This window comes from Canis lupus, chromosome 10 (assembly GCF_048164855.1).
Source record: "Canis lupus baileyi chromosome 10, mCanLup2.hap1, whole genome shotgun sequence".
Taxonomy (NCBI): domain Eukaryota; kingdom Metazoa; phylum Chordata; class Mammalia; order Carnivora; family Canidae; genus Canis; species Canis lupus.
Genome location: NC_132847.1, coordinates 10,330,252 through 10,352,697, shown reverse-complemented (window position 1 = coordinate 10,352,697; position 22,446 = coordinate 10,330,252). Strand labels below are relative to the sequence as shown.

At 37.7% G+C, this 22,446-nt stretch overlaps 1 protein-coding gene across 1 annotated transcript in view; it reads left to right on the top strand.

Moving 5' to 3' along the window:
* LOC140642017 (tRNA-uridine aminocarboxypropyltransferase 2-like) overlaps positions 1-21,804 on the top strand; it is a 397,678-nt gene extending 375,874 nt beyond the window's left edge. The window contains exons 5-6 of the mRNA XM_072842623.1: positions 21,284-21,313; positions 21,739-21,804. Coding sequence (XP_072698724.1) covers positions 21,284-21,313; positions 21,739-21,804 — 96 coding nt within the window. The remainder of the gene's footprint in view (positions 1-21,283; positions 21,314-21,738) is intronic.
* Positions 21,805-22,446: the final 642 nt, after the last annotated feature.

Genomic DNA, 22,446 nt, shown 5'->3' with positions numbered 1-22,446 from the left:
AGCAGACTTCCATTGAAATGCTAAATAAAAATGATGAGAATGATTTTTTGCCTTCTTGATCTTATGAGGAAAATATTTAACCTGTCCATTTATACATAATATTGTGTGACTTTACTAGAAGACTGAGGTGATTTCCTTGTTTCTGGATTTCTATGAATACTTATAATAAATGGCTTTTTCATATACAATACACATTTTTTCATGTTTTAAAATATTTAAGCTTTAATGACTGCATATGTTCTCTTGTACATATGTACCTTTTAACTAAAACTCAGTTGTTTATGAGTTAGCACTCGTATGCTTTGTTAAAAAAAACTGTGGCACTACATTTTGTATACATTTCATTAAATAATAAGAGATTTGCTAGACTAAATAGTTTTCAGTGTTTAGAATTTTGATATATTTTTCATGTAATTAATTTTGATAAAAACCCTTGAAAATTTGAAAACTCACAAAAATTAGGAACAAAACATTTTTTGAAAATGGGAATATCTAAAAAGTTTTTCTTGTACTTTACTAGATAAGATGAAACATAGCATACAAGAAAGAAAAAAACTGTTTTTCATTATTTACTTAGATACCTGTACCTTAAAAAATCAGTTTTCTCTGAGATGTGTCCTAAAGTGTTAACCATATTTTGGGCACAATATATAAAAACTTCTGTGTAGCTATGCATACCTTTTCAGGCCTTTTTATTTTTAATGAGCTATAACCTGACTTTGAACATGAAATTCAATAGTGCGAAATTCACTTATTTTGTTAAATGGAATTAATGCCTATACCAATTGTTAAACCAAATTTCCTTGACCATACAGTTTTTAAAAAATTGTGCTAAATTCAAATGTATATTGTAATTGGCAGATTTAAAACTTTATCAATTATCATCCTAGTATTTTCTCTCTTTTGTTTTAAACTAATTACAGGAGGGAGGAGGGGCAAGATGGCCAAAGAGTAGGGTCCCCAAATCACCTGTCTCCACCAAATTACCTAGAAAACCTTCCAATCATCCTGAAAATCTATGAATTCGGCCTGAGAATTAAAGAGAGAACACCTGGAATGCAACAGTGAGAAGAGTTCGTGCTTCTATCAAAGTAGGAAGACGGGGAATAAAGAAATAAAGAAACAAAGGCCTCCAAGGGGGAGGGGCCCGCGAGGAGCCGGGCTGAGGCCGGGGCGAGTGTCCCCAGGACAGGAGAGCCCCGTCCCGGAGGAGCAGGAGCTGCACCGACCTTCCCGGGGGAAAGGGGCTCTCGGGGAGTTGGAGCAGGACCCAGGAGGGCGGGGATGCCCTCGGGCTCCCGGGGACACTAACAGACACCTGCGCCCCGGGAGAGTGCGCCGAGCTCCCTAAGGGCTGCAGCGCACGGCGGGACCAGCGGGACCCGGAGCAGCTCGGAGGGGCTCGGGGGCGGCTCCGCGGAGGGGGCTGCGGGGCGGGAGCGTGAATCCAACAGCGCAGGCCCCGGAGCACAGGGCGCCGGGACACAGCCCAGGATCCGGCCTCCCCCGGGACAGGCAGAGGCCGGGAGGGCCCAGGACAGCGAGGACGCTCCTGCCCCGAGCTGAGCAGATCAGCGGCCCCGCCCGGAGCCTCCAGGCCCTGCAGACGGAGAGCTCCGGAGTTCCTGCGGGAGCTGAATCCAGGTTTCCAGAGCTGCCCCGCCACTGGGGCTGTTCCTCCTGCGGCCTCACGGGGTAAACAACCCCCACTGAGCCCTGCACCAGGCAGGGGCACAGCAGCTCCCCCAACTGCTAACACCTGAAAATCAGCACAAATGCATCGCAATACAAGCATCCATTCAAAAACTGGAAAGAACTCAAATACAAAAGCTAACCTTACACATAAAGGAGCTAGAGAAAAAACAGCAAATAGATCCTACACCCAAGAGAAGAAGGGAGTTAATAAAGATTCGAGCAGAACTCAACGAAATCGAGACCAGAAGAACTGTGGAACAGATCAACAGAACCAGGAGTTGGTTCTTTGAAAGAATTAATAAGATAGATAAACCACTAGCCAGCCTTATTAAAAAGAAGAGAGAGAAGACTCAAATTAATAAAATCATGAATGAGAAAGGAGAGATCACTACCAACACCAAGGAAATACAAACGATTTTAAAAACATATTATGAACAGCTATATGCCAATAAATTAGGCAATCTAGGAGAAATGGACGCATTCCTGGAAAGCCACAAACTACCAAAACTGGAACAGGAAGAAATAGAAAACCTGAACAGGCCAATAAGCAGGGAGGAAATTGAAGCAGTCATCAAAAACCTCCCAAGACACAAGAGTCCAGGGCCACATGGCTTCCCAGGGGAATTTTATCAAACGTTTAAAGAAGAAACCATACCTATTCTCCTAAAGCTGTTTGGAAAGATAGAAAGAGATGGAGTACTTCCAAATTCGTTCTATGAGGCCAGCATCACCTTAATTCCAAAACCAGACAAAGACCCCACCAAGAAGGAGAATTACAGACCAATATCCCTGATGAACATGGATGCAAAAATTCTCCACAAGATACTAGCCAATAGGATCCAATAGTACATTAAGAAAATTATTCACCATGACCAAGTAGGATTTATCCCTGGGACACAAGGCTGGTTCAACACCCGTAAAACAATCAATGTGATTCATCATATCAGCAAGAGAAAAACCAAGAACCATATGATCCTCTCATTAGATGCAGAGAAAGCATTTGACCAAATACAGCATCCATTCCTGATCAAAACTCTTCAGAGTGTAGGGATGATAGAGGGAACATTCCTCAACATCTTAAAAGCCATCTATGAAAAGCCCACAGCAAATATCATTCTCAATGGGGAAGCACTAGGAGCCTTTCCCCTAAAATCAGGAACAAGACAGGGATGTCCACTCTCACCACTGCTATTCAACATAGTACTGGAAGTCCTAGCCTCAGCAATCAGACAACAAAAAGACATTAAAGGCATTCAAATTGGCAAAGAAGAAGTCAAACTCTCCCTCTTCGCCGATGACATGATACTCTACATAGAAAACCCAAAAGTCTCCACCCCAAGATTGCTAGAACTCATACAGCAATTCGGTAGCGTGGCAGGATACAAAATCAATGCCCAGAAGTCAGTGGCATTTCTATACACTAACAATGAGACTGAAGAAAGAGAAATTAAGGAGTCAATCCCATTTACAATTGCACCCAAAAGCATAAGATACCTAGGAAGAAACCTAACCAAAGATGTAAAGGTTCTATACCCTCAAAACTACAGAACACTTCTGAAAGAAATTGAGGAAGACACAAAGAGATGGAAAAATATTCCATGCTCATGGATTGGCAGAATTAATATTGTGAAAATGTCAATGTTACCCAGGGCAATATACACGTTTAATGCAATCCCTATCAAAATACCATGGACTTTCTTCAGAGAGTTAGAACAAATTATTTTAAGATTTGTGTGGAATCAGAAAAGACCCCGAATAGCCAGGGGAATTTTAAAAAAGAAAACCATATCTGTGGGCATCACAATGCCAGATTTCAGGTTGTACTACAAAGCTGTGGTCATCAAGACAGTGTGGTACTGGCACAAAAACAGACACATAGATCAGTGGAACAGAATAGAGAATCCAGAAGTGGACCCTGAACTTTATGGGCAACTAATATTCGATAAAGGAGGAAAGACTATCCATTGGAAGAAAGACAGTCTCTTCAATAAATGGTGCTGGGAAAATTGGACATCCACATGCAGAAGAATGAAACTAGACCACTCTCTTTCACCATACACAAAGATAAACTCAAAATGGATGAAAGATCTAAATGTGAGACAAGATTCCATCAAAATCCTAGAGAAGAACACAGGCAACACCCTTTTTGAACTCGGCCACAGTAACTTCTTGCAAGATACATCCACGAAGGCAAAAGAAACAAAAGCAAAAATGAACTATTGGGACTTCATCAAGATAAGAAGCTTTTGCACAGCAAAGGATACAGTCAACAAAACTCAAAGACAACCTACAGAATGGGAGAAGATATTTGCAAATGACCTATCAGATAAAGGGCTAGTTTCCAAGATCTATAAAGAACTTATTAAACTCAACACCAAAGAAACAAACAATCCAATCATGAAATGGGCAAAAGACATGAACAGAAATCTCACAGAGGAAGACATAGACATGGCCAACATGCATATGAGAAAATGCTCTACATCACTTGTCATCAGGGAAATACAAATCAAAACCACAATGAGATACCACCTCACACCGGTGAGAATGGGGCAAATTAACAAGGCAGGAAACAACAAATGTTGGAGGGGATGTGGAGAAAAGGGAACCCTCTTACACTGTTGGTGGGAATGTGAACTGGTGCAGCCACTCTGGAAAACTGTGTGGAGGTTCCTCAAACAGTTAAAAATAGATCTGCCCTACAACCCAGCAATTGCACTATTGGGGATTTACTCCAAAGATACAGATGCAGTGAAACGCCGGGACACCTGCACCCCGATGTTTATAGCAGCAATGGCCACGATAGCCAAACTGTGGAAGGAGCCTCGGTGTCCATCGAAAGATGAATGGATAAAGAAGATGTGGTTTATGTATACAATGGAATATTACTCAGCTATTAGAAATGACAAATACCCACCATTTGCTTCAACGTGGATGGAACTGGAGGGTATTATGCTGAATGAAGTAAGTAAGTCGGAGAAGGACAAACATATGTTCTCATTCATTTGGGGAATATAAATAATAGTGAAAGGGAATATAAGGGAAGAGAGAAGAAATGTGTGGGAAATATCAGAAAGGGAGACAGAACGTAAAGACTGCTAACTCTGGGAAACGAACTAGGGGTGGTAGAAGGGGAGGAGGGCGGGGGGTGGGAGTGAATGGGTGACGGGCACTGGGTGTTATTCTGTATGTTAGTAAATTGAACACCAATAAAAAATTAAAATAGATAAATAAAAAAAAAAAACTAATTACAGACAGGATATTAACTAAAAATTAGAAAGCTAAACATTAATTGAATTCTTTTCTGGTAATTAAAAATATTTCTTAATGTGATAATTTTATCACTACTTGTTTGTCTTAGCTTTACATAAAGTATGATATTCTGTGAACCACTATGAGAATTTCTATAGATAAATTAGTCCAATATTCATGGTCTTTTTAAATGATATTCACACTTTTCCTTTTGTGCTACAGTGTAAGCTCCATGAAAGGTAGAACTATTCTTTTGGTTCAGTAATTCATCTCACTCATGTAGCCTGGCACATAAAAGGTCCTAAATATATATATATTATAATATAAATATATTATAAATATTTATAAATATATAAATTTATTTAATATTTTAAATATATATAAATATATAAATTTATATACATTATAAATATATAATTTATAAATATATAAATATATATATTTATATATCTGTGCTATTATTTGGAATAGATATATATATATCTTTTTTTTTAAGATTTTATTTATTTACTCATGAGAGAGAGACAGAGAGAGAGAGAGAGAGGGAGGCAGAGACACAGGCAGAGGGAAAAGCAGGCTCCATGCAGGGAGCCCGATGTGGGACTTGATCCAGCGTCTCCAGGATCGCGCCCTGGGCTGAAGGCGGCGCTAAACAGCTGAGCCACCCAGGCTGCCCTATCTTAACAAAATAAATAATATGTACACATTTTAATTAAGATATCAATTGCAATAATGTCAAATCTTAAATATCAGTTTAATGATAATGTAAGAAAATAGAGGCTTAAGAATTTCAAGTTACCTTCTATGTGTATATTTTTAATTTAGTATTTAGATTACACTGTTTCCATTAAGAAATTTAAGATAGTGTACCAACAAGTGCTTATTTCACTTTTCAACTGTGTTTGTATGTTTCAGTTAATATATTTGGTTGATTCAGAAAGGTAATGTCATATCTCAGAAAGGAAAATCATGGAAGGAGTTAAATGTTATTTTCAGGTCTCAGAAATTCTGATAGGAAAACCTATTCCTTCCTTGCCCAGAAAGAGAGAAAACTTATTTTAATAATATTATGTTAGTAACGTTAGGTGGCAAAATGGTATTTGTTACATGGTTAGTAATTCCCAATTAATTTAAACATTGGGGAGATTGAGCTTAAGAAATTAATTATCTGAAATATTCATTTAAATTGGATTTCTAAAAAGAAAATCTCAGAAGAATGACTGAATAGCTAAATATTTCTCAAACCAGGGTACTTTTAATTTAGAGGACTTGATCTTTTATACATAAAAAGTGATGTAGTAAGAGTACTCAAACACATTTTAACATTTCCAAAGGCATACAAGTGTCAGTCTTTTCAGTATGTTTTTGAGGCTCTTAGGCATGCTTTATGACAAAGTGAAATGCATTCCATACGTATAATGGGACATAAGTTTTAATTTGCCTTTTAATCTTCTCTTCTGATAAATTGCTTTTAGCAAATGTAAAATTAATAAACAGTGATTTCTGACTTTTTATTAATTCCTCTGTGTAGCAGATTATTTATAAATTTATGGTAGCTTAAATTACTTCTAGATAAATTATAAATGAACTGTGAGAGTTTAAAGCCTTACAAATCTCTTATATGCTCAACTATCGTTTTAATAGGAAAACTGGGTCTAATAATTCAATTATCCTTATCTGTAGTTGCATTGGTCTCACAGATTACCTCTTGGGATTCTATTGTGGGTTTTGTTGTTGTTTGTTTTTAGGAGAGAATAATTAAAGTTAGAAATTAGCAAAGAAAAAAAATATTTCATGGTCAAGTAAAGGTGATGTGCATATTTGTTAATGTTTTATCATTTAACATAATGTATAGTCAAAATAGTTCTCAAATCACTTGTTAAATTGTTTTAACTGTAAGTATATCTAGTAAAGTCAGAGCTTAGTACATTTGCACTGCCAAATGTCTTGCAATTTTCACGCAAAGTTTCAAATCCCTACTTAAACACAGTGTTCTAAAGACAATCCTGACCAGTAAGTCCCTAGAATGAGGAAAAATGGTTAAATCTTCAATGCTACACTTCAGTAAAATAATCTGTTTGACATATGACTTGATGATTATCCTACGTAGCAATATATCTGGTGCTATTGCCTCTAAAATATCACCCTCAATTTATTGAGTGTAACATGAATGATATATTTATTTTAATGTGGCTGTATTTTCTTTTTTAATTAAAATTTTTATTTTGAGATACTTGTAGATTCACCTGCAGTTGTAAGGAATAATACAGAGACACCACACTATATTTTACACAGTTTTCATCAATGGTTAATATCCTGACAAATTGTAATAGGATATCACAGCCAGAGTACTGACATTGATGCAGTCAAGATAGGGAACATTTTCATTACCATAAGAATCCCTCATATTGCTCTTTATAGACAGTTCATATTTGGATTATGTTTTATAGTCTGTCCTACCAATCCCTGTCTTTAATTTGTGTTTTTAGATGATTTACTTATAATTTAATTATTGCAATATTAAGAATTATATCTACCACTTTTTGTTTGTTCTCTCTGTTTCTCATGGTTTTGTGTTCTTTTTGTGTTCCCACCTTCACTTGGATTACTTGAATTTTTTTTTTTTAGAATTCCATTTTGATTTATCTACAGGATTTTTGCTGTTATTTCATTGTGAAATTTATTAATGGTTACTCTAGGTATTATACATACAGACTTGTTACTGTCTATTGGTGTTGTAATTTTACCAATTGAGATGAAATAGGAAAAATTTCTTCTCTTTATATCCTTTTGCCATCCCCAATTTATAATACGTTATCTTGAATATGTATATTTAGAACCATATTAAATAGTATTTTAATTTTTGCTTGATTAAGCATAATTTAGAAAACTCAAGACAAGAAGGAAGGCCTACTATATGTATCCATATTTTGCTGACCATGTTCTCTCTTCCTTCCTGATGTTTTAAGTTTCATTCTTTTACTTTCTCTTTCTGTTCACAAAACTTGCTTTGATTATTCTTTTAAGGTAGATTGGTTGGCAATAAAGTCTCAGTTTGGGGGGGATCCCTGGGTGGCTCTGCGGTTTAGCGCCTGCCTTTGACCCAGGGCATGATCCTGGAGTCCTGGGATTGAGTCCCACCGCGGGCTCCCGGCATGGAGCCTGCTTCTCCCTCCTCCTGTGTCTCTGCCCCCCTTTCTCTCTCTCTCTCTCTCTCTCTCTCTATGTCTATCATAAATAAATCTTAAAAAAAATAAAGTCTCAGTTTCCCTTCATCTGAGAATGTCCTAATTCTCCCCTCTTACCCTCAAAAATATTTTCACTGGATACAGTATTTCAGATTGACCACTTTGTTCTTTTAGTGCCTCAGCAATGTTGTACCACCTCTTCCTGGGTTCCACAGTTTCTTAGGAGAAAACTGGTTTCATTCTAATTGGTTTTCCCCATAGGTAAAATGCTGCTTCCTTGGGCTGTTTCAAGATGTTTGTCTTTCATTTTCAGAAGTTTAATTATGTTGTGTCTTGCCATGTATTTCTGTGGCATTGTCATTTCTGGTCTTTGCTTAGTTTTTTAAATCCCTAGGATTGTATCTTTTGACCAAGTTGGGAAGTTGCAGTGATAGTGTCTTCATTCATTTTTTCTTTCTTTCTTTTTTTAAAAGATTTTATTTATTCATTCATGAGAGACACACAGAGAGAGGCAGAGACATAGGCAGAGGGTAAAGCAGGCTCCATATGGGGAGCCTGATGTGGACTCCATCCCAGGGCCCTGGCATTACCACCTGAGCCAAAAGCAGACACTCAACCACTGAGCCACCCAGGTGCCCCTCTTTATACATTTTTCTGATTTCATCCTCTTCCTTTCCCTTTCCAGAACTCAGATGAGATGAATTGGATCTTTTGGTGCCACTCCATAAACTCCCTGAGGCTCTACTCATCCCCCCACCCCCAGATTATAATGTTTTATTCAGATTTAGTAATTTTTATTGTTCTCTCTTCAAGTTCACAGATAATTTTCTTTGTCCTTACCATTCTACCATTTTTCACTTCCACTGAGCTTTCTATTTTAGTTGCCCTAGTTCTTAGTTGTAACATTTTCACTTGATTCTTGGTTATATCTTGTGTTTATTTGCTAGCACTTTGTTTCTTTGGAGATGTGCCCAAGATTGCAAATCCGAGAAACCACCAAGGAGCTGACACCGATGCAAGCGCACAAGGGTTTATATGCATGCTCGAGCTTGGGTTCAAGTATTCCCAACACAGCGGAACAGGGTTTGGACCCCAAGGTTAAGAGGCATAGCAATTTTATAGGGGCCAGTGGCCAATGAGATTGTAACACACAAAGAAAGTTGCACAGTCATGTTGGTCCACACGCAGGTGGCCAATTGAATTAGAATTTATCCTATAGTGACCTTTTGAACTAGCCTATCACTCTGGTCAGAATTGGCACACAGGTTTGGCGGGCAAAAGGCGGGGTTTCGCATTCCTATATGAGCTGGTTTCCGGTAAGGGTGTGCTCAGCGGCTTGACTAGGGTGGGGGAGCGCCTTAAGCAATAAGCAGGTCATGTGGGGGTTATACATGAGATGGTGGGTGTAGCACAAAATGGAGTTAGTTCTGCTCGGCTTATCCAGGGGTAGGGGAGTTTTGTTAAATTCCTTGGGTTCCACAGAGAGACTTTATATTTTTACACCTGTGTCAAGAATATTCATCATTACTTGTTGAAGCAAGGTTTTTGATGCTTGTTTTATCTAATTCTTTGTCTAATAATTCCAAGAGATCTCTGTCTCTTTGGTTTTGTCATTTGTTGTTAATTTTTTCATGCAGTTTGAGATCTTTCTGTTTCTTGGATTAATAAGTTATTTTCTGTTGCAATGTGAATATTTTCAGTATTGTATTACTGGATCCTATTTAAACCTTCTTTTTCAATTGGCTTCCTACGATGCCAGTCTGGCAGGGGAAATGGAGGCACTGCCTCATTACTGCAAAGTAGGGGGTAGAAATCCACTTTCAATTCCTTGTTAGGCTTCCACTCATGCCTGTCTATTTGAGAGGCATCGAAATGTGTCATTATTGGTCCCCTTTTGGCCTCCACTGACATCATGGAGAAAGCATGGTAGCCTTGTTCACAATGGCTGAAGACAGAAGTCCTTACTATCCTCCAATACTTCTCTATGGCAAGGGGGTAGGGTGCCTCATCACCACTGGGGACAGGGTACAAGTATAGTCTTTCTTTGTGGCGTCCAGTGACTCCTGAGGCAAAAGGGGGCATCATTACCCCATTGCCAGGAATGAAAGTCCACTTTCCTATTCCACCTTCTCTGATGCCACCTCAAGTGGGAGTTTGGGTGCCCTGCCCTAGCCATGTAAGTGTGGAACTTGAGACTGCTCAGTATTTGGTAGGAAAGCATATGGTTTTTCTGTGCTATTATTTGGAATAGTGCAATTATTGCTTAAAATTTTCTCTACTGTCACCTTTTCCCTTTTCCAGTTCTCTGCTAGAGAAAGCAGTTTTTTATTCTGACTTTGTATGTGTCTATGCTGGTTGATGTTTCAGATTGATGGTTTCTTCAGCTCTAAACCTGGGATGTATGAAGCAAAAGGAAAAGCTGGTGAACTCACTTCAGTGTCATTTCTTGGAATTTGAAGTTTCTAGACAGTCTGCCATTTGTCTACCTTTCAGAGCCTACTTGTCTTTGGCAAATAGAGCAAAGGATGTCTACTCCCTCTTCCTAGAAGCAGAAGAATCATGTGACCATTGTAAAGGTTTATAGTTAAAAGTGGAAAGAGGCGAGCTAGTGACTTTAAGCATTATTCCATCGATAAGCTTTTGGTTGATTTACTGTGTCAATTGTAAGGACAAAAAGAAAGAACAATCTTGGGGAATATTTTTGCACAGGTAAAAGGTGTTTATTTCCTTTCCTGAATTATAGTAGCTCTCTTTCTATATCAGGATATGTCCTCTAGAGACTTGGGTCTTGACAATCGTAAATCAATAGTGAAAAGAACTAAGGCATTTTCTTTCCTTTTAAGAAATAAAGATCTTAATATCAAGGAAAAAAAGAGGCTTTTTGGAGGAATGAGACAGAAGTGAAGTAAGAGGTCTTTTGGATATATTTTTGCTTCATCCCCTGTACCAGCTTAAATTGAAGGGAAAACCCAAAAGAAAGGAATAGTGCCTTGATTCTTTTTCAGGGCTATAATGAAGACCACATTATAGAAATTTTTTTTCTATAAAAAGTTTATAGAATTTTTATTTTTTTATTTTTTGGTCAGCAACAGGGTGCATTTAATAGAGTCTTCAGGCCAACCTCTCCCCCCCCCCCACTTCCTGCCCGCCCCCCTCCCCACCGGGCTCGTCTGAGGTTTTATTCCATAGATCAGCAGCAGATGAGATACTTTACATGAGACACAGCACAGCTGATGTTGAAGATGAAGGGCCCTACTCTTACTTTTTTAGAAAGTCTCACATCATAGCAATAGACACAGCAAAGTACTTATAGAAAGAGCTAGAAATGTCTCCATTATGCTTCCTAAAAATTCAGAACATTCTCTTTGTCTCAGTTGGAAGAGTAAATGAAAGTTAATAGCCAGTAACTTTGGAAGGGGGGAACAGTAGCAAGGTGTAAGTGATGAGGTAATGTTGTGACAGGTCCAGGATTGATAACTAACCCACAGGCCACAGGGAGGGTGTGAATGAGACGCAGAGGCTCTGCAGGGTGAGCTATAGTTGAGGTGAAGCTAAGTCAGTGATATAAAGAAGTGTGCTTGACTCCTACTGTGCTGAGGGATTGCACATGGATTCTGTTAGCTCTGGACTTGAGAAGGGAAATGCAGGAACACATCTAGTCTGTAATAAAATTCCATATCCTTGAAGGCCCAGTGAGAAATCAGAGGAATGGCAAAGGAGACACTCAGCTTGGGTTTCCCCTGGCAGTTCCTTATGTCCCAGATTCAGTTTGGAGCAGGAAAATTATGGAGACATCCATGTATGGCAATAAAATTCGTTCTTGAGTAGAAGTCATACCTTAAAATTGAATAAATATTTTTCTAACAAGAATGAAATGTACCAATCTAAATGAGAAGACTGATATAACTTTAAAATAAATGGCAAATATGTGTGTGTGTGTGTGTCCAATGGGTCAGGATTAGTTACAAAAATAATGTTGTAATCATTGTACATTGTTATATATTTTTGCAAATTCTTTTTTCCTTGCTCACATCCAACTAATATGTCTGCAAAAGGCATTCAGTTAACAAAAATGCTTTACTTGACTGGACTGGAGAAAAGAGTTTTAAGCTACTTATAGTGGATCTTAGTATACAAGTGTCTTCTTAGATTACCTTGTAAAATACTTTTCGGATACTCCAAGCAGCCTCTCGAAATATCTGTTGGGGCACTCGTAGGTTTTTTGATAAAGATCTCTTCCCCTTAAGGCAAAATAAGCCATCTTTGAACCAGTGATAATGTTTAGAGAGTTACTCCCTGAAACAGCCTCAAATTACCTCCTCAAAACTATATAGTCTAGAGTTACCTTTCAGGGTCTACTCTTTGAATCATAATTCCTTTAAATACTTGAGAATGACTATCTTACACTCCCTGTAATTTACTATAGAGCCTTTTTTGGGGGGGGCTTCCCTTACTGCTGTTATTATTTTACCCTCAATGAGTCCCATTTTTAATGTTTCACTGGAATTGTGGCAATTAGCATTAAATGCAGTATTCCTGGTGGAGCCCAGCCAGCTCCAAATGTAGGGGAGATGGCTTTGCTATAAAAATCATGGAGTCCATTAACTTGCAATCTCAATCTGATAGACTCCCCATTCTTTATTTCCTTTCTTTATTTTCCTTGTCTATTATAGTCATCATGTATTTTATAGAACGCTGTGGTCTTTCTACACATCGTGATAGACTTTTCTTAAAAAGAGAAAGTAGCTCAAAGCGTTCATTGGCATCATGACAAGAAATTAGAACTCCCAATTAGTCGCACCTGCTGTAGTAAAATTCTAATTTGGGAACGACGCAGCAACAGGCGGAAGCAATCAGATGACTCAGGATCCTGAGCTTAAAGGCATGATGTCAATCACTGACAGTCATTGGTGGCAAGCACAAATGTCAGTCCTCTTCAAGAAGGGATTAAAATGACAGGAAATACGCCGTGACTATGTAAGCAATGGGAGAACTAATTTCAGCTTGAGCTTCCGTCTCCAGCGATTTGGAGAGAACTAAGCAATCCCTAAAGTCCAAGTTCTCAGAAAAAAGGTCCTAGATACTAGAAGGACCTTACAAATTAGTGTTATCAGTATTACCCTTCCCATTGAGACATGGAGACTGTTTCAGAGTTTAATCATCTGCCTGAACGAAAACCACCAGTAAGCTGCAAATTTCACCTGCCACTTTGTGTCTTCTTCGAAGATGGATGATCCTTTCTTAAAACATATTCTGCTTCGCTCTATGTTGCAGCTAGCTAATCTTATAAAAATGTTAAGTGACAAGCCACCCAGAAGTTAGTGGCATCAGTTATAATATTTTATTCTCCTCCTCTAAGAGCCCAGAGGTGTAGGCTTTGCTCAGCTGGACAACTGTGCTGGCAGGTGCAGCAAGTGGTGTGGATCTCCTTTTCATTGAAGATCTGTGATTGAGCACCCAAGCTTCAGGTACTTCTCATCCTCTGGAATCCGTGGGCTAGCTGGAGCACATTGTTCTCCTGACATGACAGAGCAAAAACCATGTCACCACAGTCTTTTCGAGTTTTGGATTGGTACTGACCTGTCCTGCTCCTTTGTCGTCCATTGGGCAAAGAAAATCATGTGATATAAACCCCAAAGCCAGTAATGTGGAAGTTTTGTCCACCCATAACGAGGCTTCAGCAAAGATAATATGAAAGGGCTTTCTCTCGTCTGCCCTACTATGTGTTAGGTTTGGAAATTGATTATAAAAACTGACCAGTGTTTGCTGCAGGGTTGGAGAGTGTTGTGGACAGAGCACCTGTGTGCTGGTGCAGACCAGACACCTTGTCTTTAAAAACAAAGAAGCAGATGAAAACCAAAAACCAGTAGTTTATTGGCCTGATTGCCAGCTCATTAGTCTGATGGTCTTAATTTTTCCAGCTGATGTAAAATAAACTCACCCAAAAACTTATGCAACTCTGAATATTCAGATTAAGAAAATAGAGATGGGGGAAACGAGAATTATATACTCTTGGATTTGTTAAAATTTTTTCTGTTTAATTCTGAATTCAATTTTCATTCATTTTTAAATTAAATTCATTTAGTTTCTGTTTCTGAATTCATTAGATTTGTCTCAAATGTTTATTTGTAAAAAAAATGTTAGAGATTAACAGAATATTGCACTACTTGATATCTTTAACAAAATGACAATCTACTATATTAATTAAGACTTAAAGCTAACTTTAATTACAGTGTAGTAATACTGTCTCAAGTGTCTGAGTTACATTTTCCCCAGAAGAGGTCATTGAATTTTTGAGAAATATTTTTTTGAAAAATATTTTTTTTATCCAAATTTGGAGGACCTTGTGAGTGAAAGAATATAGAAATCACATTTGCCCAAGTTTTGATGAAGAGCCTTGGAATAGTGAGTTGTAAAAAAAATGAGAGTATCTGTTGTTCTGACTTTGTTTTACAAAGAAACTCAGATTTACTGACCATTAGTTTTGGAAGATGTTTGGTTTCTCTTTTTTTTATCCTTTTCATTGACAGAAAAATAATTTCAGATGATTTTCTGAGTCTAGTAAATCCTTTTTTATGTTTTTAAAAAATTATTTATTTATTTATTTATTTATTTATTTATTTATGATATATAAAGAGAGAGAGAAACAGAGACACAGGAGGAGGGAGAAGCAGGCTCCATGCCAGCAGCCCAATGTGGGACTCGATCCCGGGACTCCAGGATCGTGCCCTGGGCCAAAGGCAGGTGCCAAACCGCTGAGCCACCCAAGGATCCCCTAGTAAATCCTTTTAATTAGTAGATATTTCATTGAATCCTATATGTGCTTTTAGTAATAGTCATATATTATAAGCCACCATCCATGGTACTTCTACTCCTTTGCTTTAGATTAATATGATCAATTTGCTTAAAAACTTTTGTCTTGCTTTGGCCCCATATATTATTAATGATTTTTTTCTTAGGGATTGAATCTGTTACAGAAATCTAGGTTTTAAACAGACACATAGATCAATGGAACAGAATAGAGAACCCAGAAATGGGCTCTCAATTCTATGGTCAACTAATATTCAACAAAGCAGGAAAACTATCCACTGGAAAAAGGACCGTCTCCTCAATAAATGGTGCTGGGAAAACTGGACAGCCACATGTAAAAGAATGACTGGACCATTCTCTTATACCAGACACAAAGATAAACTCAAAATGGATGAAAGAACTAAATGTGAGACAAGAATCCATCAAAATCCTAGAGGAGAACACAGGCAACACCCTTTTTGAACTTGTCCACAGCAACTTCTTGCAAGATACATCTATGAAGGCAAGGGAAACAAAAGCAAAAATGAATTATTGGGGCTTAATCAAGATAAAAAGTTCTGCACAGAAGCAAAAGAAACAGTCAACAAAACTAAAAGACAACCTACCGAATGGGAGAAGATACTTGCAAATGACATATCAGATGAAAGGCTAGTATCCAAGATCTATAAAGCACTTCTTAAACTCAACAGCAAAGAAACAAACAATCCAATCATGAAATGGGTAAAAGACATGAACAGAAATTTCACCAAAAAAGACATACACATGGCCAATAAGCACATGAGAAAATGCTCTGCATTACTTGCCATCAGGGAAATACAAATCAAAACCACAATGAGATCCCACCTCACACCAGTGAGAATGGGGAAAATTAACAACAAATGTTGGAGAGGATGTGGAGAAAGGGGAACCCTCTTGCACTGTTGGTAGGAATGTGAACTGCTATAGCCACTCTGGTAAACTGTGTGGAGGTTCCTCAAAGAGTTAAAAATAGATCTGCCCTATGACCCAGCAATTGAACTACTGGGATTTACCCCAAAGATACAAATGCAGTGAAAAGCCGAGACACCTGCACCGCAATGTTTATAGCAGCAATGTCCACAATAGCCACACTGTGGAAGGAGCCTCGGTGTCCATCGACAGATGAATGGATAAAGAAGATGTGGTCTATGTATACAATGGAATATTCCTCAGCCATTAGAAACGACAAATACCCACCACTTGCTTCCACATGGACGGAACTGGAGGGTATTATGCTGAGTGAAGTAAGTCAATCGGAGAAGGACAAACATATGGTCTCATTCATTTGGGGAATAGAAAAAATAGTGAAAGGGAATAAAGGGTAAAGGAGAGAAAATGAGTGGGAAATATCAGTGAGGGCGACTGAGCATGAGAGACCCCTAACTCTGGGAAACGAACAAGGGGTAGTGGAAGGGGAGGTGGGTGGGGATTGGGGTGACTGGGTGACCGGCCCTGAGGGGGGCACTTGACGGGATGAGCACTGGATATTATGCTATACGGTGGCAAATAGAACTCCAATAAAAAAATTTAAAAATAAAAAAAGAAATCTAGGTTTTATTGCCCTTGCTATTTCTACCTCCTAGTAGAAAGTGATAGGTTTATACCTCATCTTTCCTGCATTAATTACGGAAAATATATGATTTAATATTTATTTTGAAACTACATTTAAAAGATTCATATGCTGCTGCTGTAAACAAGAACATTGCACTGCAAAAACTGTAGCTTTGGCATAATCTAAACATTATTTACTTAGGTCGTGTGGCAGTGTCTTTTATTTTTTTTCTCTCTTCCACATGGGTAAATGTCCAGCAAGGTGCTATGCTCCAAGTGGTAGGTCCATAAGAAATCCAAGGAAAATTTTATTAAAGATTTCTTTGTAGTTCTCGTACACCTAGAAAATAAAGTCCTTTAAGAGCTTCTTGACTCCCGCTCTCATCCTGATAATTGACTATCTCACCCATACAAGGAAATGGCAAGGGACTGTTTCAAATTTTTTCTTACCTGAAGAGTTGAAACAAACTTGGGGTTGATGCAAAAATACTCGGGCATGATACTAATGTCTGATGATTTTAATAAAGGTTCTTAAAAATATTTGAAAGTCTCCCCAAACTATTACATACATTCTCAACCTGAACGAATCTTGTAACTTTTAAATAGTTCATTCATCATGCAAATGGTCTACTGTTTTCCTCCCACATGATTGTAATATATACTTTGCCAAATATACATCTAGACTTCACATTTATAATTGATTTCCAGTATCTATTTAATGTTCCATGAAACTGATACTCAAAATGAAGATAAATGTCACCTAATTTCTAGTTACTACAAATTTTATTTAATTAAGCCATAAACTTTCTATAAACATCAGCTTGTTTATCTTTTCTTAAAACAAATTCTATAAGTAAATTTCCAGAAACTAGCAAGTGCATTCTTATTTAGATACATGTGGATTAATTTTATTTTTGTAAGCCATTAGCGCAATAAAATGATGCCCCGATAATGAAAAAGTTCAACGTGAAAGTAAGCATTATTTTAAGTCTATTAGCAAATCTGTTTGCTACTTAACCAACTGAGCCACCCAGGAAACCTTTGATCTTTTTGTATTTTGTTTAAGTAAACTTGTTTCCTTACAAGTGATCTTTACCTCTGGGGTTTAGATCTGAGGTACCATCAATCATCTTATGAATCTACATACTGAGATTAAGAGAAGGAAAATGTTAATTCCAGAGAAATCTTAAATTGATTGTCCCTATTTTACATAGTGGTATCTGCCAGCAGTTCTTTTGAGTATATGGCTGGAGAATGTGTACTATATATGACTTTTAAAACAATAGCATCCTCAAGTTCAGCAAATGCTTGTATCATCAACTGCCAACCTTAGTGTCCTGACACTGTCCTATACCTTTCTGACACCAAGACAGCCTGTCCATACCTGGCAGTTTGAACAAACTCTAGACAGGCTTCTCCCTGACTCTTGGCCCTGACTTGTCTTTTCTTAAAGCATTTACTTTAGAACACTTGGAATTGTAAGTTGTTTTTCTGCCTCTTTGAGAGAGGCAAAACTTTATTCCAAACTATTCCATCTGGACAGAAATTAAATTCAACTCCAATGAAACAAATACAGGAGAATTTTTAAGCAATGGGGTGAGCTAGTAGAAAAGTGCTATAGGTAGTCAAAGTGGCAATTGGTCCGGGTGATTAGACCATTCATGTTTGCTAAGTGACACTAATATGAACTTAGTCTTCTACCCTCCCACACAGACTAAGAGACACAGACACTATCTTTCTTGATTACATTTCAAAGGGATGGCTCCCAGTCCCTGAGAAAGCTGTTTCTGGATTGAAAAACTGGCAAAAGTCTAGGAGATTTATCTCTCAAAGAGGCAGAAAAACAACACCATCTATTCAGTGCAGTTTTTCTTTGGCACACAATAAAGGTAAGTATCTCTAACCTGTATCTATATCTATGTACATCTCTTACTCTATTTGTGTGGAGAATCTTGAGAAATATGTACACAAAGTGAATGCAGCAGCTTGTGATAGCAACAGGAATTGGATTTTAAGCCTGTCTTAAGTAATCATTCCACTGTAATTCACACTTCATCTTTAAAATCTTATCTTTGTATTTTATTTTTTTGACGATTTTATTTATTTAGAGAGAGAGTAAGAAGGGGGAGGGGCAAGGAGAGAACAAGAGAATCTCAAGTGGATGCTGAGCAAGGAGCCCGACACAGGGCTTGATCTCATGACCCTAAGATCACAACCTGAGCTGAAATCACGAGTTGGATGTTTAACTGACTGAGCCGCCCAGGCACCCCTTACTTTTGTATTTTAAATGCCATAATTGCTATAGCAATTGCAAGGTCACGTCTTTGAATATTAAATGGTATTGCAGAGCAAAAATAGGAAAACTATTCTCTGGCAGGGGAGGTACTCATTCTGAAACCTTTGTCATGATTGTTCAATCAGTTTTTGCCTCCCGTGGATCCTCTGATTTTTCAGGCTCTACTTTTAAATAGAAAGATTGGAGAAGAGATGTAGGAAAGCAGGGGAATATGCTGTAATGTACGATCATTCTCTTGAGGAAAAGAGGTATAGTGGCTACGGGTAGGACATGAATGAGAAAGGTTGACATTGTGACAAATTATTCCTAAGTATTTAGAATCAGACTAAATATTCTTCATCTTTAATGTAATAATAGGACAAAACTTATTTTTCTGTGGGTAAGACTACTTATTTTGCTGAGTAAAGCTATGTGAGATTCTGAAAAGTAGGGCTCCTTTGATTAAAGATGCCTTATTTCATCAAATAAAGGCTATATTCACCTGAAAATCATAACTGAAGGGCAACCTTTTTCTATTGAGATTATAGAAGAGATTTCTAGTTCTACAGCATAAGACTTTGAGCAAACACAATAAAGGGATAAGTTATGTATTTCTTATATGTAATCCAAATACACAAATATCACAAAAGGCTAAACTAATACATTAATATATTAAGGTTGGTTTTTTCTCAAACACTGAGCTATTTCAGATACTTCAATTTTTCACAAAATAGAAAGTCCGATGCTACCAATTTTTAAGGCTATGAAAGAGAGAAATCCTAACAACTCTGGCAGACACAAAAATTAGTTACATTTCTTAGAAGAAGTAAAAAAAAATTGGCAGCATTTTGCAATGATAGAGATGAATATATTCCATTGAACAGCAGTTTAAGCTGTATACCCTCAAAGCATAATTGTGCATTTGTTCATAACATACATGGGCAGGTTTATCTCTTGTATATTTTTAATAGGCAAAAATTGGAAATAAAATATCCAACTATGGAGAAATGCATGAATAGAACCCAGCATTTTAGCCACATTTTATTACCATACTATACTCAAAATGGATAAATCAGGCCTGCATCTGATAGTAGAGACCATTGATGACAGCAGTACGTATCCGTAAGCTGAGGGGAGAAAAAAAAAAGAACTTAGAAGGGTTTGAATAGAATACAATTAGGATTGTGAAAAAAAAGAAGACTGTGTAGTGTCATCTACGGATGCACATAAGGCTGTAAACTTCTTTAGAAGAGATGCTTTGCACATAACAAAATGCTCCACGTCACTTGTCATCAGGGAAGTACAATTCAAAACCACAATGAGATATCCCCTCACACCAGTGAGAATGGTAAAAAAGTAACAAGACAGGAAACAACAAATGTTGGAGAGGATGTGGAGAAAGGGGAACCTTCTTCCACTGTTGGTGGGAATGTGAACTGGTACAGCCACTCTGGAAAACTGTGTGGATGTTCCACAAAGAGTTAATAAGAGAACTGCCCTAGGACCCAGCAATTGCACTTTTGATGTACCCCAAAGATACAGATGTAGTGAAATGCCGGGACACCTGCACCCCAATGAGTATAGCAGCAATGTCCTGTGGAAGGAGCCTCGGTGTCCGTCGAAAGATGAATGGATAAAGAAGATGTGGTTTATGTATACAATGGAATATTAGTCATTAGAAACGACAAATAAAAAAAAAAGAAAAAAAAGAAATGACAAATACCCACCATTTGCTTGGTTGTGGATGGAACTGGAGGGTATTATGCTGAGTGAAGTAAGTCAATCGGAGAAGGACAAACATTATATGGTCTCATTCATTTGGGGAATATAAAAAAAATAGTGAAAGGAAATAAAGGGGAAAGGAGAGAAAATGAGTGGGAAATATCAGAGAGGGTGACAGGACATGAGAGACACCTAATTCTGGGAAACGAACAAGAGGTAGTGGAAGGGGAGGTGAGTGGGGGGTTGGGGTGACTGGGTGACGGGCACTGAGGGGGGACACTTGACGGGATGAGCACTGGTTGTTATGCTATATGTCAGCAAATCGAGCTCCAATAAAAAAAAAAAAGGTGATTTGGTTTGAGGAAGAGATGAGAGGCAATGAAATGAGCAATGAAACTTCAGCTTATTTGCAATATGTTATTTCTTAAAGTCTGAAATACACACATCTATTTATTTCACTTGATTTAAAAGTATTTGATAACAAGAAACAAGGTCAATGAACCGAGGATTATAGGAGAAGGGAGGGAAAAATAAGACAAAATCAGAAAGGGAGACAAGCCATAAGACACTTAATAGGAAACAAACTGAGGGTTGCTGGAGGGTCGGTGAGCAGGAGGGGATGGGTAATTGGATGATGGGCATTAAGGAGGGCATGTGATGTGAGGAGCACTGGGGGTTGTATGCAATTGATGAATAACTGAATTCTACCTCTGAAACTTAAATACCCTGTATGTTAATCGCATTTATTTTTTTTATTTTTATTTATTTATGATAGTCACAGAGAGAGAGAGAGAGGCAGACACAGGCAGAGGGAGAAGCAGGCTCCATGCACCGGGAGCCCGATGTGGGACTCGTTCCTGGGTCTCCAGGATCGCGCCCTAGGCCAAAGGCAGGCGCCAAACCGCTGCGCCACCTAGGGATCCCTGTTAATCGCATTTAAATAAAAATTTTAAGTTTAAAGATCAATTGATAAGTAATCTTGCCATTGTTAAATAATTTCTATATAATTAGGTGGTCAAATAGACATAGTTTTTATATTTTCTTATGAAAGTACTTAAGTTTGGTGGATTAGAAACCTAAAAACTCCATACTCTGTATTGACTTATTTGAATATGAAGGAAAAATATATCTAATGCTTAAATCTCATGAGAACAATATAAAATGCTTAGAAGAAAAAAATGGCATTGTATATTTGTTTTAAGGCTTTTGTTGTTTTGTTGTTGTTTTAAGCAATCACTAACCCAACATGGGTCTCGAACTCAGGAGCCCAAGCTCAAGAGTTGCACATTCTACTGACAGCCAGCCAGACACTCCCTTTTCTTTTTTAAATGAAATAAAATTATTGAACTTCTAAAAAGTTCTCTGTTCTCATCAAAGACAGGCTTCCTAAGTTACAAAATTACTAGTATCTCTTTGAAATTCAGTTGTGGCCAGAAACAAATATGTATTTTCTGTTTTTTTTAACTTGTATAAACTTCAGCAAACAGATCAGGTTAAAATAAACCAATTGAGTAGACAGAAGCAGTTGGATATCTTCTGTCATTCTTCCTGTTTCTGGCAGATGAAGGGACCCATTGATAGGATTATGTCAGGGGAATGAGTCCCACATTGGGCTCCCCACAGAGAACCTGCTTCTCCCTCTACCTATGTCTCTGCCTCTCTGTATCTATCATGAATAAATAAAAGCTTCAAGAAAATCATCAATAACTTGAAACTTTCTAAAAATTATTTTAAATATTAGACATAGAAACCAAGGCGTTCATTAAAATACATATATACACACTTGTATGTATACATATATACATATATATGTCCCAAAAGTCAGCCAGCAGTTTCAAGCTTTAATGACTTCAGAAGTGCTAAGCTAAAAATGATAGACCACCATTTGAAAGTTGAACTATTTTAATTTCCTTTCTCTTATATAGTTTTGTGAACTAT